The following is a 17,651-nucleotide window of genomic DNA, read 5'->3' on the forward strand; positions in this document are numbered from 1 at the left end:
AGATGAGAGCACAATGTGCTTGTTAAAATACCCCTCACACACTAAAAAAATCCTTTAGTGTCATGCTTCATCATGGGGGTCTTCCCGTCCCTCTACGGGGCGGGGCGTGCTACGACCTGACGAACTACGCTGGAGCACTTTGAATGTGACAGAGGCTATGTGACAGTGCAAGGTGACAGTGCAAGGTGAGTGATGTCAGTGAAGTGTAGGGACCTATTTATGTGTGGGTGTTAAAAAGACTAAAAATTCCCTGGCTAGTGGAAAAAAACGATTTATTCACTTCCCTGGCTGGGAACGTTAAGAAGGGGGTTTTGAGGTAGAGCGATTAGCTTGCTACCTGGTCTACATGTTTCGTAAGCAGTCCCCTACTGCTTAGTCGTCAGGACCTTCTAGTGGCCCCTACTAGAAAATGCTCGGTTTCTAAATATAATATGCCTACAGTCCTAAAAACTAGCAGCAAAAATCAGCTGGTAGTTTTAGCTTCCGGGCATGAGCTGGCCCAGGGGAAGCGAGATAAAAATTTATCAAAAAAGTGGACCTTATTGCGGTCTCTGTAAAGGAAATGGGAAAAAGGGAGAGAGAAAAACACCAGATTTATACAATTGTATATATAATCTGTCATTCAGCACAAATTATTGACAGTGCCACTGGTCTCACTATACGTCCATATCAGCCTGTTTGATAAAGAATATACATAAAACTTTATGAGCAGAGAAACGGTGCATTCTACCATCCCCTGGTTGTTCGTTTGCACTTGCTGACCGAACATCGTGTAGCCCCATACAATTAGGGCTGGCTTGTGTCAACACACACACAATCATAACTCAATGCACACATCAGCATCACACAGGGTTAAAATAGGAGGGACCCGATTCATTCGAGAGGAATGTTCAATTCGAAAAGTGTTATTCATAACAGTCATTCAAAATCGCTGTAGGGCACACAAAAGTTTTTGATACATACTACTTTGGCACACGTTATATGCCCCATGAGCTGACAGACGGTAGGTGTTCCCCACGGTACTCTGCAAGAGAAAGCCGCGCCCTTAGCGTAAAATACACAAACCAAAGTAGTTCGTTATTAATTATTAGCTTCTGTCTCGTGGACCAAGTTTTTAAAGACTCATGGCCAAAGTCTATTACTCACAATTTCCGCATAAGTTCACTGCCATACTCCTACCCGTGCTGCCGCTCCGAAGAATAATGGGGTCTTGTGCTCGGCAATCATATAAACTCCGCGTTGCGCTGTCCTCACGTTTGGTGTGTGATGACAAGACTAGCACGCTGACCTAAGATGGCCGCCGTTAGCGGAACGTCGGGTGGTGCATTCACGGAAGTCTTTCTTCCGTATTTACTCTTTTAAAAGGATCGTATGCCTCAGAATATTTATTTCTATTTGCTATAACTCCATGATTATTATTATAGTTTCTAAATTTTCGGTTATGTCTGGTTGTAGAATTAGTTTGGGTAATGATTGAGGTTGCTGACACTAGTGTGAAGTCAATACACATCGCGGATTATTTTAGGGCCTGAGTAACAATGTAGAAAATAAGGAGGCTTTTACCTAGGTGCTCTGAACTTATATATTGTGATCAGTGACTATATATACCTGTAACAATGATGTCACGGGAAAGGTTTCGTTGTTACATGGTATTCATAGACAGTATGTGTCGTTTCCATGATGATGTCGCTCAAAGAGAGGTGGCATCTCCCATGCTACATGAGGAGCGGTGCTCCTTAAACGAGACAGAAGAACTACCTTTAATATTGGTCTGCAATCTGTAAATTTAATCAAAAGCAGGTATCGCCCCTGTTGGGGCTCTCATAATTCTACTGGAAACCCCGGATTTAGCATTTTATGTCACTGGAGGCTTGGCCATAGCATACATGACGTAATACTGTTGCAAATACGTGTCCCCTAAGATAATGTGAAATTAATGGAGCTGAGGCTTTGGGAGAATACAATGAAGAAACTATTACAAACTTGGAAGGCTACTACCCCATGAAGATTCAGAGAGCATTTAGGTATGGGATGATGCAGAGATTTTCAACATTCATGCAAGACTGCTCCCAATTGAAGAGTTTGCCCATTCCATTGGCTCGTGGCTTTAACAGGCAGAAGATCACTTCCTGTGAGTAAAACACATGGACTGTAACGAATGAGAAAAACAAATCACTGCTCTTGAACTGTAGTCCATTGCCAACCTTAACAGATTGCCTGTGTTGACAATGTAATCCATCAGAAAATAACAGCTGACAGAATATAATTCATCCAATAATAACATGTCCCTCGACTGTTAGAACATGGGCATCAAGTACAATCAACAGTGCTCATCCATTATGAGAAGTATGTGTGTTTCGGAATGCAGTTTTCCAAAGAGGTCCACCACCACTGACTGCCATGCTATGTCTGGTGGGCAGGACATGCAGAACTACTCCATCAGGTTTGTTTGGTCTGTTTTTTTTAGCCACTGCATACAGAAAAACTGAATCACAGCCTTTCTCTAATAAGCTGTTTCTTGGCCACGTGCTGTTTCTATTATCTGCTTCCTCCGTTTCTTTGGGATGAGAGTCTGAATGCACCAGATAACAAATCACCCAGCTGTTACAGTCAGTTCACCAAGTAAACGCATAAAGGACTTCAGCACTTCCATTTCTACATTTTCAGGTAGATAAGGTGCACTGTAGATATGACTTCACTGATGCTGCTGAACTAGATTTCTGTAGGCAGATTACAATAACTGCCCAAGAGTACAATGGGCTTTTGCAACTGTTCTTGCACATTTGTGGCAATTTGGTGATATAAAAGCAGTTAAATATATTTGCAAAATGTCTGTTGAAAAGTTAAAATCCATGAAAGGGAAAGTGGGATCTGCCTAATGTGCATGTGGCTCGGCCTCATCCATTCAGAAAAAAACATTTGCCTATACAACTTTGTAAAAGCATGACTGTTGGATAACAAGGCATGTGTAAACAAGTCCTGGAAGATGCAGCAGTAAGTACAACCCAGGAGATGATGTAGACTTAGTGCCTAAGTCAGACTTCCCTTACTGGCATATGTAAGAATGCCTTCACACAGACATTTGTAACTGCAACAAATGATGGAGGGAATGCTGAATGATTCAAACATTTTCCCCCCGTCAAGAGATATGGGTTAAATCCATCGTTCTTTTGCCCACTACACCACCCCAGTTTGGAATCTGCCATATGAAAATCATACTTGACCCTGTGCCTCATAGAAACAGTCCAGGCTGAACTGCCAAGCCAGGTCCTTGCTGGGCCGGAAACAAGCATCCTGGGACCGGTTTAGGGGTATGTCACCCTTCATCAGCCAGGCTAGCTTGAATCCAGTGGCACAGTGAGCAAAGGACCCATGTCTGGGCATACCCATCTCACTTAGGGCGAAAGGTGTACCTGCAACAAATGATGGATGGAATGCTGAATGATTCAAACATTCTCCCCCACTCAAGAGATCTGGGTTAAATCCATTGTTCTTTTGCCCACTACCCCAACCCAGTTTGGACCCAGCCATATACAAATCAATCTTGACCCTGTACCTCATGGGAACAGTCAAGACCGAACTGCCAAGCCAGGTCCTCCCTGGACCGGAAACAAGTATCCTGGGACCGGTTTTGGGGTATGTTCCCATGAGGCACAGGGTTAAGACTGATTTGTATACTGCTTTGTCTGAACTGGGGTTGCGAAGTGAGCTGAAGAACGAGGATGGATTCAACCCAGATCTGTGACTGGGGGTGAGTCTCTGAAAAGTTTTAGCGCTCCCTCCATCATCTCCTTGTGTTTGCTTTGTTCACACAGACATTGGAACAAGTCCTATCTCTTGGAGTCCACGCAGAGGCACCCTTAAACTCATCCCAAGATGGGTCTTGATACACATCAAAATGCCTGGTGCAAGGTGTAATGTACTCATTCTAAAGCGCGTGTGCTGCAAAAAGCTTGCGGGCAGCTCTCTTCTTAAGAGAAGAATAGGGCAGTACAGTTGTGAGGTATACAGTCATAATATCGAATAAAAAATATCGAATGGGCAAAATATCGAGTCAAAAATATAGAATGGACACAATATCGAATGGACACAATATAGACCACAAAAATATCGAATAGAATAGCAAAATATCGAATAGAATAGCATTAATATCGAATTTGAGGTAAGTAAGTTAATATCAATTTTTTAAAGTGTTTTTTATGTTACTATATGTGTGAAAAGTGTATATTTATTTTATAATTCATTTTAATTAATTAATTTAATTGTATTTGATTTTTGCGTAATATAATTCTGTAGCGGGTTGTGGGTTTATAGGGGAATAGGGTGGGAAGTAATTTAAATATAATTAATTAAATATGTTAATTTATTTATTGGTATTTATGTTGAATTAATTGGTAGTTAATTATTAATTGGTAATTAATTAAAACATAATTGGTAATTAATTTTGATTAATTGATAATTATGTTAATTAAATTAATGTATTTTCTGTAGCGGGTTGTGGGTTTATAGGGCAATAGGGTGGGAAGTAATTTAAATATAATTAATTAAATATGTTCATTTATTTATTGGTATTTATTTTGAATTATTGGTAATTAATTATTAATTGGTAATTAATTAAAATATAATTGGTCATTATTTTTAATGAATTGATTAATTGATAATTATGTTATTTTATTAATTTCTTTTCAGTAGTGGGTTGTGCGTTTATAGGGGAATAGTGTGGGAGGTAATTGAACTATAAATAATTACATTTTTTGTTTATTTATTGCTTATTTTTGTTGTAATTAATTATTTATTAATTGTTAATTTAGTGTTAATTGGTAAATAATTTGTATTAGTGGGTAATTTTTTAAATAATTAAATTTCATTTGTAATTTTAATTGATTAATTAATATATTATATAAAATTGTTAATTATTTTATATTATTTGTAATTGGTATTAATATTTAATTTTATTTTATTCATATATGAAGTATTTACTTTCCTTACTGTTGCCTTCACTGGAGTGGGAATAGTAATTTTTAACCGTACGCTATCCAACTCTTTCCCTACTATTGCACTCTCTGGAGTGGGAATAGTAATTTTTACCCCTACGCTATCCAACGCTTTCCCTATTGTTGCACTCACTAGAGTGGGAATAGTAATTTGTACTTCTACGCTATCCAACGCTTTCCCTACTGTTGCACTCTCTGGAGTGGGAATAGTAATTTTTACTCTCCCACTATCCAACGCTTTCCCTACTGTTGCACTCATTGGAGTGGGAATAGTCATTTTTAACCCTACGCTATCCAACGCTTTCCCTACTGTTGCCTTCACTGGAGTGGGAATAGTAATTTTTAACCCTACGCTATCCAACGCTTTCCCTACTGTTGCACTCACTGGAGTGGCAATAGTAATTTTTACCCCTACGCTATCCAACGCTTTCCCTACTTTTGCACTCTCTGGAGTGGGAATAGTCATTTTTACTCTCCCGCTATCCAATGCTTTCCCTACTGTTGCACTCATTGGACTGGGAATAGTCATTTTTACCCTCCCGCTATCCAACGCTTTCCCTACTGTAGCACTCACTGGAGTGGGAATAGTAATTTTTACCCCTACGCTATCCAACGCTTTCCCTACTGTTGCACTCTCTGGAGTGAGAATAGTAATTTGTACCCCCTACGCTATCCAATGCTTTCCCTACTGTTGCACTCTCTGGAGTGGGAATAGTCATTTTTACATTAATTATTTATTAATTTTAAGTTTATTTAAGTATTTTAAGTATGTTTAAATTAATTATATTTATTATTATATTAATTTTAAATAACTTTTAAGACATTTAAAAAATTCGATATTTTGACTGTCTATATTTTTTACAACGATATTTTGCATTCGATATTTTTGTACTTACCTGTTTGTAGATAGGAATTCGATATTCTGGCATTCTATATTTTCTCCACGATATTTTGGCAGGTCGATATTTTGCTCCTCGATATTCTGTCAGTGATCCTAGTTGTGCAACTCCACAAACTAGAGTCATGCTGCCACAAATTTCTGGCTCCTGAGTTTTTGAAGAGTGGGATATGTTGGTATGTAAATAATTGATAGGCCCACTGAACAAAACAGCTTATGTACTCCTCTCCCAATGCCTACCCTTAAGAGAAGAGGAGAACCTGCGGAAGTACTTCAAATGTGTACTCTTTTTCTGGTTTGTGGACAAATTTTAAGTTATACACATATTTCTCATGCCTTGAGACAGAAAGCCATCTTTGTTCTGGTGTTTTTACAAACTGTCAGCAATGCAATAATTGTCTCTTTCAATCATTGAAAGCTTTTTGCACAAATGAAGGCACGCAAGTGATATGAATTCAAGATTAGTATCAACTGTGCACAGCCTCATGTTACATAGCATTGTGGAAATACTACTGATCATTCAGTGGGGTTTTAGGATAAAAGGAATTGGGTTTGTAAAACTGAAACATATGGAAAAAGTTAATAATTCAGCTAGTAAAAGTTCCATCTTAAGGTTCTGACTGAAATTTGAGTTTTCAATTTTTTTCCCAAAGCGTGGGGTCATTTTGGTTGTTTTTGTTTTGCTTCTTTTTAGGACCATTAGGCTTTTTATGGTGAACCTAAACAGAAAAATGGTACATAGAATCAGTTGTAAATATAAGCAAGCATGTCACTATGTATCCACCTAATTGACTTAGTCACATCATCCCATACTTCCATAAGCAGGAACGGAGAATTTAAATTCTCAAGAACTGCCCTTAGGTAAGAGAGTCTAGGCTTGGTTCATGTGACTTGCTTGGAGTCTGATATGGTGCATGTGGGTCATCTTTGTTGTGTTGGTCTGTGTCATCTGGGACTTCTGACACTGTGTCTGAGCTGTTTTTTTTTTTTTCTTCTCCTTCCTCCATCGACCTCCCTTTCGATCTCCCATTAATTCCCTTTACTTGTAGACTTTCATCATCTGTTTCATATAGTTTGAGTTCTCGATTGGAAGGTTTTCCCACTAAATCTACCCTCTGATTCTCCCCTTGCAATAATCTTCACCTGCACTTTTTAAACTTGCATTAAGGAATTATCTTTTCCAGGCTAGATTCGAATGTGTCAATCAAGTGATCAAGCAATAGGAGATGTTAAACTGTCTGCCATTCTGTATTCCAAATATATGTAAAATCAATCACAGGAAATCAGCCTGATTCACAAAATTAATTTGGAAGTTGTATTCCAGTAATACTACCGCACATACTCCAAAACATTTGGAGAACTCTGCCTTTGCTTCGTCCGTTTATGTAAAGATATCTACTCCCAGGTAATGGAGATCTCTGCACACATATGTGAAGTAGGTAGAAGATTTAGCAGTAAATGTGGCAAGGACAAAGAGAGTAATTACTACTAAAAGAGCGGGTTCAGGGAGATTTAAGGAGGGGCTCAGGAATGCGCATTTTAATACAAAATAAACACCCACAAACGAGTGAAACCACTGCAATTCACAGAATGCACTTCCAAATGTATTAGAAGTGTCGAAAGAGACTTAAATGTACGTTGCCAAGTCTTGGTGTCAGTCAAGCTAGCACCAAGGATGGCCAAACACTGGTATTGCAACACATTCCCAAAGAAAACAATGGAGGTAGCAAACTAAACTAAAACTAACATCCCACAGGAATTGATTCAAATTACGTATATACATTTAGTTTTCTTGATGTAAAATTTAATTTAATTATTGATCGGTTGTGATGTAAAATTTAATTTAATTATTGATCGGTTTTAGTTTTTTATAAAGTTGATCATACCTGTAATTTACAATAATTATGTAAACTTTTTTACTTAATTTGAAACTTTGAAAAAAATAAATGAAAACTACTTTTAACCAAGTCAAATATAAATGCTATAGAGGATAGGTGATTTTATTTTTAACTTTTTGTTTAAAAATAAATATTTATTGCACAAAACTGGGCTATATGTTGAGAGTGGTGGAAGCCCCACTAAAATAATAAACACAATCCTTGTCAGGGTGAACCACAAAAGTCATTAATTAAACCTGTGCTTAACCCTCTGGTAGCATGGCACAAAAGTGTCAGGCTTAAATTAGAGGCAACGTGTAAAGTGTTCATGCAGGACTCAAACAGTAACAGAGTGAAAACACAACACAAACAATTCCAAACCAATTTAGAAATATCACAACACAAAAAATCCCAAACTAATTTAGAAATATAGAGTTTAATAACATCAATCGACAAACATTCAAGCAGGTGTAGGCCAATTTTACCATATTTAAGGAAGAGAGCACAAGCACTTTACCAATGGTTAGTGGGGGTACAGAACTACAGATCACAGAGTCCTAATGCAAACAAAAAACAAATTTAGAAAAAACATGGGTTGAAGACAAAGAACTTAGGGGAATACCATGCCAAGGATCCCAGGTCTAATATTTATAAATTAAATAATTATATATTCAATTATTTTTATATTGACTACAAATTCAATTTGATGACGCAATTTGTTGTAACTTTTTATCTTAGTACTTTTTGGGCAATATTAACTTTACTAATCTACCCTACATTTACCTTAACTGAGATCTCCTCCCCAGTGGCAGAGATCTACACACAGAGACACACAGAGACACACACAGACTAACTTTAAGGTTGTAAAATTGATTGAAAGAGGTTTCACCCCTCATTTGAGGACGAGGAGACTCAAGTCGATATATAGGTGCAAATATCCACTCAGAAACAGTGAATAGCAGAAAAGGGGCAATTTACAACTAGGTCCAGGTGTTGATCTATACATGAGTAAGTCTACTCATGTATATTTACCTTTTTGAATCGGCCCTAAGGAATATAATATCATACCCATTGGTAAATTGGATATAAACCTATTAAGTTGAGAAAGTTCTTATGAGTAATATATCTATGCTCCTAATTTGTACTTTGCATTCACATTGCTGAATGCTAAAGGTGCTGTAGGCGCTCTAGCTGGGGTCCTTATGGGGGGCACCGCAGAAGTGGGGAGAAACTCAATTAATGTTTTGTCGTAAGAAGGTGTAGTGCTCCAGGACCGACAGTTGGCTTGAATCATTGGGTCTGCAGGGGCAACAGTTGCTAGCTGGGAAGGTTATTGTGTATACATAAGTCTTTACTTGTTGTTATTTGCCACCAAGCCTTATTTATTTGGCTGACTCACCATATAAACAGAGACAAGCAGCAGAGTCTGGGCATCCTCTTTGATAGCTGCACACTCAACCCATTTGTTCAGTTTGGTCAGGCTGTGGAAGCTGCCTTACTGAACCAGAGTCCACGATTGAGCTCCAGCAGATTGTACACTATGTTCAACAGTAAATTCTACTAATCCTGTGCAGTGGTTTATATGAGGTGGTGCATATGTGGACCCCTTCTACACCGGCTGTCCAGCTTTACCTTATCACTTTGCAAGAAATCCTGTGCATGAGCAGGACATTTCGCTAACATGGAGACATCATAAGACATTAGCAGGTGAAGGGGGGTGATTGTGTGACACTGCAACATTTTGGATTTTATTCTGTAACTCTCTCTTCTAAATTAAGCGCTCTCATAAAATATAACTTGACTGGACATTAAACCTAAAAGGCGTGATTATATTTATAATGTATTTGAGTTCCAAAACCTTTACTCCACACTGAAGTAAGCCTTGGCTGCTTACATTTGCCACTTTTGAGAGGCACATTTGAAAAATGAACAACCCTGTTATCCAAAGGTATAAATATACTCTTTAGTCCTGAAACACCACTGGTAAATACCAGTTTCCAACATGGAGACTGCCCATCATAACCACTTACAGTCCCAGGACCAAACAAAGAGGTATCTCAATCTACTCATGTCCCTTTTCCCATTATATGAAAATATTGGGGGAGTTTAGAAATAGGATCACTACATGTTGTGAGTGCAATAAAAAAACTTTCACAGGACCCCTAAAAAAACTACAGTACTTCACCATAGGATCTCTCTTTGGATAAACCTAAGAGAGCCTGAGAGAACCCCAGACATCTTTGAAAGTATAAAGGTACGACAAGGGCTACATAGGCTACATGTACGAAGGCTCCTACCAGTATTACCTGCATAAAAGTGAATCCCCTGACCTTCAACCCCTTTCTTCTCAATTCCCACCTCCAAGTGACTTTCATCTCACTATTCCAATGATGGCATCACAGGTGATTTAGCTCTAGTTGGCACACACATGTTCTACCCAGCAGCACACATACCTGCCTCTGACATACAGACACAAGAACAAGGAGAGATGCTAATTAGTAAGTAAAACAATGATGATGCAAGTGTTGCTTACAGCAGAATAATACTGATCTACTAAGTGGCGTAACAGTATTACCTCTGGTTAGACCTTCATTAATAAGGAAATTCTAGAACTGTGGTCCTTAGCAATTCAATTGCATTTCAGTCTTCCTCAATGTGGATGAAGCAAAAAATATGACAGACTATGAACTTTATTTGGGCAAGCTATCATTTTTGCCAGCAGCAACGTCGATGAATGATGGAACTGATAGTTGAGTCAGCAGGGGCTCTGTCATTGGGTGTGTCAGCCTTCCATCACCCTAATCATAGGGCTGTGAAATGCTGTGAATGCTCTTAGTAAAATTACAAAATAGGAAATTACAGCAGTCTGCAATTTATCTTTGGTTAGCAAGTGAGTTTAGTTGTAATATTTTTAACTTAACTATAAGGATAGAATATTTTCCAGTAATTATCATACAATAAGTCTCATTATCAGCAAAGGAAACTGACTGCATGATACATCGACAGTGGCATAAATATTTCTGGCTATAGGAAGCATCAAGAAAAATCTTCAAAAATTTACCTGATTAGGTTCTGGCACACCTGACATCCTGTGAGACACCTGTACCAAAAAATAAAAACAACATTAGGGAAATACTCTTTTGGGAGTAATATTGTGTGATAAAACAGACAATGTTGTTGTATGAGGGCGGACGTTCAATACAGATGCTTCAGAGAATTGCAGGGTATTGGTGCTTCTTAACAGTGTAGAACTAAACTGACCAGGCTAGTTCTTTATTCCTGTTAAGCTAGTACTTGTACATCTGAAACAAGAGTAAAAAGAGGTCAAAGTGCATATGCAGTCCCACTTATATGTTGATCCTAACCCCCCATGACTTTTTGAAGTCCATGTCTCAGTGTCTTTTTCCAATTTCACAGACAAATCGTACAACTTTAGGTAAAGAAGAAGTAATATTGGGCTTATCGGAAGACGAAAATTGCAGGACTAAAAATATGCCTACGCTTACACCCATCATTCCTTTCTTCACACTCATTGAAATATTCTAAAACATATAAAACACTTGTGGGCGGGAGAATGGAAATTCATCTAAAACAAAAATAGGTCTGCCCTTAGAAGGTTTTCATCATAATATGATAAAACTCTGAATCAACTATGTAAGCAATGACTACCTCAAAGTGTATAGGTACACAACAGTGTTCACAAGGAACTCATTTATATCACCAATATACACTTTTGCAATTAAATAGTTGCACCGCTAAACTAGAAATAAGATATGAAATGAGGGACCTTTCTATAGGTCAAGGTATTAATCAAACAACTCTAGTATTCCTAAACAAGCCCGCAGAGACTTATTATTGAAGTATACCTGGCTTCAGCCAAAGCAGGTAAATTTATTTTGCACATAAGTAAAAAATATACACAATCAAAAGATTTCTGTCGTTTTGTATTTTTTCACAATTAAAGTGATGTCGTGACCCCAGGTGTAGTGACCATAACCCTATTTCAGTGAATATTTGGTGACATATTTAGACATAAAGACGGTTATTATACAATATAGCAATGATCAGTATGAAGACAGTGAAGGCTGCAATGGAGTATCCGGACAGTGTTTAGTCCTGCCTGGTCATATGGAGGATCGGGGCACCTCCTCGTGTTTGATAACACTTCAATGGACCCACTTAGCGTGCGATCGCTTCCTCAATCGTCGGCTTCCCATGGTCGCTCGGCTGCGGCAATCGCTGTCTTCATACTGATCACTGCTGTGTACTTATGTACTTACCCAGCTCACAAGGACATATGGGTTGCTCTTGTTATTTTAAATACCTCAAAGTGTATGCATCAACTGCGAAGTATTGCCTGGGCATTTTGGAATGAATCATCAAAACTCCACAAGGTCTGACTTGTTCCTAAAATTCTGCAAAAGTCTCTCTGACATTGAGGAAGATCTTTTTGGGAATAACTGTAAAAAGGGTGAAAAGAAGCGGCATGAAAAGTGTAGCATCATCCCCAGCCCAGGAGTATGCAAATTAATACGCCACACACGGAGTACTGTAAAAGATATCTTTATTTATCAGGATACGATCACACATTGGACATCATAACTGTTAACCAAACCTTAACACCTCCCAGCAAATTACGCAATTCCTCTGTTGAGTCAGCCCAGAACCACAATGGTCCTAGTGGACATAGTCTCACAATACTACATCTCACCCTTTGTTAAATAAAAAGGATAAACAACAGTCACATCACAGTTCTTCAATAAGTCGTTGCGGTGTTAGCACTTGTAAGCCAGATCGAGTGATTTGACGTAGATGAGATGCACTCTGATTGTGCACCAATAGCACAGGTGCTGATGTTTGATCTGAACGTTTGGCGGGTTGCCTTATACATACTTGCAGAGGCTGAAGAACTTTGAGGTAGTTACTTAAAGTGTGACAAGTCCGTTTCCGGGACGATGCACCATCACCATGTGTCCTTTGAATGTCACCACACTCCACCACCCTCAGAGGATTGACAGCAAACAGAGTGTTTGTTTTAAGCTTTTGTGTCTGTTTGACAAGGACTCAGTCACCTTCATTGAAGACTGTTTCCTGTGCTTGTCGATGAGTATATGTTTTCATTTAGCACTTTTGAGAAATATCTGTGACACAAACCTTATCAACATTCATGGGATTTGTCGACTGTCCACTGAGACAGTTTGATGCAGATAACTCTCCCAAATAGCAAGGTGGCATGACTCTCACCAGTTGTGGTGTGATGTATTCCTATAGGTTCTGTATCGATTCCCCTATTCCCGGCCCTGTTCTGGTTAATACTTAACTAGCAGCCGACCCACGGTGCAAAACCGTTATCTGATTAAGCCACACCACGGCACAGAAACGTGTTATCTGATTAGGTAATAACGCATGCCATCTAATTAGACAAGCACTATTCCTCCAGCCCCTGATAAGGCATACGGAGTTCTCAAAACAAATCGAACCTATGACAACCTGGGAAAATCCCTGCGGCCATTGTTTTGATTTCACCGAGAACTTCAGCAAAAGAATGTGCGAACAAGCCCGTTCGTATGACATCCTTATTGACGTATCCATGTCCATCCTTACGTCAATCTCGACACCTTACAGGTATAAATATTACCGACATTGCCTTAAGCAAAGACACGCGGTGGTGACGAGATCGGAGCAGCGAGACGCGCTGAGGAGCCCAGCAGAGAGCGAAGCCCACACGCGCTGCCCCGCCTTCCTGACGCGCTGAGAACGAGACGCTGCTTTTCTCCTGCCGAGAAATCCAGCTCCGGCGCTTCCAAGCAGCCCTCGCAGGCAGCTGGAATATCAAGACCAGAGACGAGAGATACCAGCCCTCAACCATTCTAGATCTCAGGTACAGAACTGAACAACCCCTTGCAGAGAATTCTTGAGTCAGTCACTTGGCAAAACAAACTTAACTTAAACTGCTACTTATCTACTCCCGCCCACGTATTAGGCTTAGGTCAGGTACACTGGGGTAGGCGTGGTTAGAAGCACCAGTTGAGTACGGTTAGTCAAATGTATATATTGATGTATCTATTTTATCAATTTTAACTATCATATGGCTTAGAAACCATATCAATGCTTCTGCAGTATTATTTTATACTTCTGCTTTTATTGTATGCACTTTACTTAACCATAAGTATCGCAATAATATCGATTCATTTCTCTTGTACGAGAAAAGAGACTGATCAATAAATAACATCTTTTATTGAACACGCCCGTCTCTTCCTTTTCTCTACAAACTGGTGAAACTAAGAATGCACGTACTGACTGAGTAAAATAAGTTGTCTTTTGTTTTCACACGACTCTAGAGATACACTCTTGATTGGGGGAAAGCAAAGTTGTCATGTTCTATGGTTGTCAGAAACTAAATCCCTTCTTGTCTATCCAGGGAAGTTAAACTCCTCCTTGTCTATTCGAGAAAGTTTCTAGTGAACTCTGAGCTAGCTGGCAAAACCAAAAACTTTAAGTCTAATATCGTCAGTAGAAGACCTAGTTAACCTCTGCCCTAGATCTATACTATTGAAGATATTATTCCAATGCGCAGAGCCTATTGGGATAATAGGAACTACACTACATGGCGCCCAACGTTTGGATAGGCGATAAAACTAACGCAAGACATTAGAGTAACTCAGTCGTGCTTTTTCACACAGAACCCCTTTTTTCCCATAATACTCCAAAGACGTCTGGAGTGGGTAAAAGGTCATATCCGCCAAACCTCGCAGGAGGAGACTCCTATGTATGGTTCTTGGTTTATTCAACGTTGAAGGATACACTGTTCCAAAATATTGTGCATCTAATCTTTGTTTCCATAGAAACCTGATCTGCGAACAAACAGAATAACCTTCCTGTCGGTAAAATGATAGACAGTGATGAAGAAAGGGAGACAGTTAGAATAGCAGCTGAACTCCTAGTAGCAGACAATACTCTGCTGCAAAATGACCCGGAGGCAAAACTCATCCCGGTCAACATAAGAAAACGCTATAACTTTAAAACTAATAGAAAATGGACTGACATCGAGAGGTGGTACAGTCATATTCGTAATTGAGGCACACGAATATCGGCAGACAGAGGTATTCTATTCATGGATAAACTTTCCAGCAGCAAACGCTGTAACAAAAGAGTTCCACTATTATAAAATAGAGGAACCACCGGATACCTACACTCCTTTCGAGGAGGTGGAAGTACCACTCAAATTCCAAGAGCACCTGCTCTTGTTTAATGGCGCCCTAAAACATAATAATCACATCACCAGGCTCGGTCCACTAGGTAGACCAGGAGCAACGTGGCCGGTCCTAGCCGGATATACACCACATCCAGACATTGAAGAAATGTCTGCACCAGATCTTTTAGCACAGCTAAAACAACTAATCAAAATACATAGACAATTAGTCCAATATGTAATGCGGACTTCAACAATCCAACCAGCAAATAAAATTCCACAGCTGACCCCTCATCAGGGTAACACAAATAAAATTACACCACAGAACATACAGTCCTGTCTGGGTAAAGTACCCGCAAAACGGGAACAAATACCTTTCTGGCTAGCACAAAAAATCACTCAAATAGAGGCGGTGTTTCCAGACACCACCCCGGTAGAAAAACACAGGATTCTGACTATCTGTCTTCCAATGGGAATCGCACCACACGTGGAGGACTGTGACACCTGGGGTACAGTCTTTGCTTCCATATACACAAAAACACATGGTGTACCATCCATGTCAGTAATACCAGATGTGCTAAAACAAATTCAAGATGAATATGGTCCAGAACCTGCTTTAACTCTGGGTATGAAACTACTGAAAGATTTCAAGCAGGTCTCTGCAATATTATTAGCCAACATAAAGGGAGAAGCAGCAAACGTGGCGATCCGCCAAAGGTTAAAAGAGACAGATATAGCAGACCAACCAACTGAAATTGCCAGAATCATAGAGAAATCCTATGAAGAACTAGGAAGAGATAGTCTGGGTGGAATACCGGTAAAACCTCAACTGATTGAAAGTCCTGAAAAGATATTTATTAAAAATAATTTAAACACTCAAAAAAAAGAGCTGGGATGGAAACAAACAATCCAATCCTAAAGAAAAAAAAATTCCAGTCCAGAGGAAGGTCTCCTCGGCGGAGAGAAAGATCTCCGAACCAAGGACGCAGGTCTCCCCAAAGTGAGCCCTCTGGGAAAAAATACAACCTTAGAAATAGGGATAATATAAAGAAACCTGATAGATATCAAGATAATGATACACGTCCCTCTCAATCTTTTCAGACTTCCTCGCAGAAATCGGAAAGAAGAGGACGATCAGAACACAGGGAAGAGCACGTCAAGTCCAAAAACAAGGAACCTGCTCATCCGAATAAAAAGTTACAATTTCCAAAAAAGAAGGTAGCCAGTATTAAAGTAATCAAAGATGCCGAGAATACTGAGGACACAGCTGAAAAACGGAGAATGGGCTCAGACAATGCTAGACAGCGCAGCAGAAGTGAGCATAGCTCGCAAAGCCCTTATGAATCATCTGGAGACAGTGGACACGAATGAATATATTCAAGTGGAAACTGCCGACACCAGAGTTAGCAAACCTCACAAAATATATGAAATTACATTGCGTATAGAGGGGGATAAGACTAGAAAAATAAGGGGACTATTTTGGGATAATCTCTCCCAGGGCTATGACATCCTTCTAGCTGAAAAAGACTGGCCACCCGAGTTCGTCAGAGAGTGCCCTCATGGCGAAGAAATAATTTTGCCTGCCTTCTCAAATCACGTTCCAATTCATACAAAATATACACTTGCTAGAAAGTGGGCAGTAGCTCAAGCTCCTGCTTTATATAAAAATCATGTAGGATGGGATGAGGACTCTCCTCCTCACAAAATCCAGTTAAAATCACAACCTACTGCACAGAGGCAGTACCCAATTAAGCAAGAAGCTAAAAAACAGGTAAAAGAGATCCAAGATCAACTTGAATACCAGGGGGTGATTGAAACTTGCACCTCACAAATGAACAATCCTTTGTTTCCTGTCTCCAAACCAGACAACTCATATCGTCTAGTTTTGGATTACAGACACCTTAACTCATGTTGCAAAACTTTTGCAGTGCAAAACTCACATAGTGCTGCACTAATGAATAACATAGTACGCAAAAAATACAAAACAACATTAGACATCTCTAATGGATTCTTTTGTCAAAATATAGCACCAGAAAGCAGATATTTGACTGCGTTCTCGGTAAATGGCTCACAAAAAAGTTTCTGCCGTTTACCCCAGGGGCACAAGAATAGCCCAGGATTATTCTCAAAGAGAGTAACAGAATTACTACAAACATACGATGACGAGGCATTATCATATGTCGACGACATTTACCTAACAGATGATGACTTGGATACTCACTTGAAGAGAGTGAACACCATAATACTTGGGTTCGCAGCAGAGGGTTACAAATTCAACTTTAAAAAATCAAGAATTGCCCATCTAACAGTCCTGTTTTTAGGATATGAATTATCAAGTGAAGGCAAAAGCCTGGCTGACAATTTCCTAGAGAAATGTGCAATACTCCAAGCTCCTAGAACACTAAAAAACTTACAATCAATTCTAGGCTTCCTAAATTTCGGAAGAACATACATTGCAAATTACGCAGAAAGGATCAAACCCCTTTATGATCTAATAAAACCAGATTTTAAAAGAATCAATTGGACTCAAAAACACACAGAAATTTTTAGATCTTTACAAACAGACATGCTAATTAAAACAAAATTAGAAACACGTGATAACTCACGCAATCTTGTGATTCGAGTCATCCCAGGAAGATGCGGATTCACATACCTGACCTCTAATGAGGGAGAAAAGGTACCAATTGCAT

The 17,651-nt window shown here is 39.2% G+C and overlaps 1 protein-coding gene across 2 annotated transcripts in view; it reads right to left on the reverse strand.

Annotated features, from left to right (window-relative positions):
* The window catches only part of TRPM6 (transient receptor potential cation channel subfamily M member 6), a 730,325-nt gene that overhangs the window by 568,491 nt on the left and 144,183 nt on the right, over positions 1-17,651 (reverse strand). For both annotated transcript variants that reach the window (XR_013607100.1, XM_078675782.1), the window contains exon 3: positions 10,831-10,869. Coding sequence is in view for 1 of the 2 variants with exons in the window: in XM_078675782.1 (XP_078531908.1) it covers positions 10,831-10,869 (39 nt within the window). In the remaining variant the exon portion in view is untranslated. The remainder of the gene's footprint in view (positions 1-10,830; positions 10,870-17,651) is intronic.

The sequence above is a fragment of the Lissotriton helveticus genome, chromosome 2_1 (genome assembly GCF_964261635.1).
Source record: "Lissotriton helveticus chromosome 2_1, aLisHel1.1, whole genome shotgun sequence".
Taxonomy (NCBI): Eukaryota; Metazoa; Chordata; class Amphibia; order Caudata; family Salamandridae; genus Lissotriton; species Lissotriton helveticus.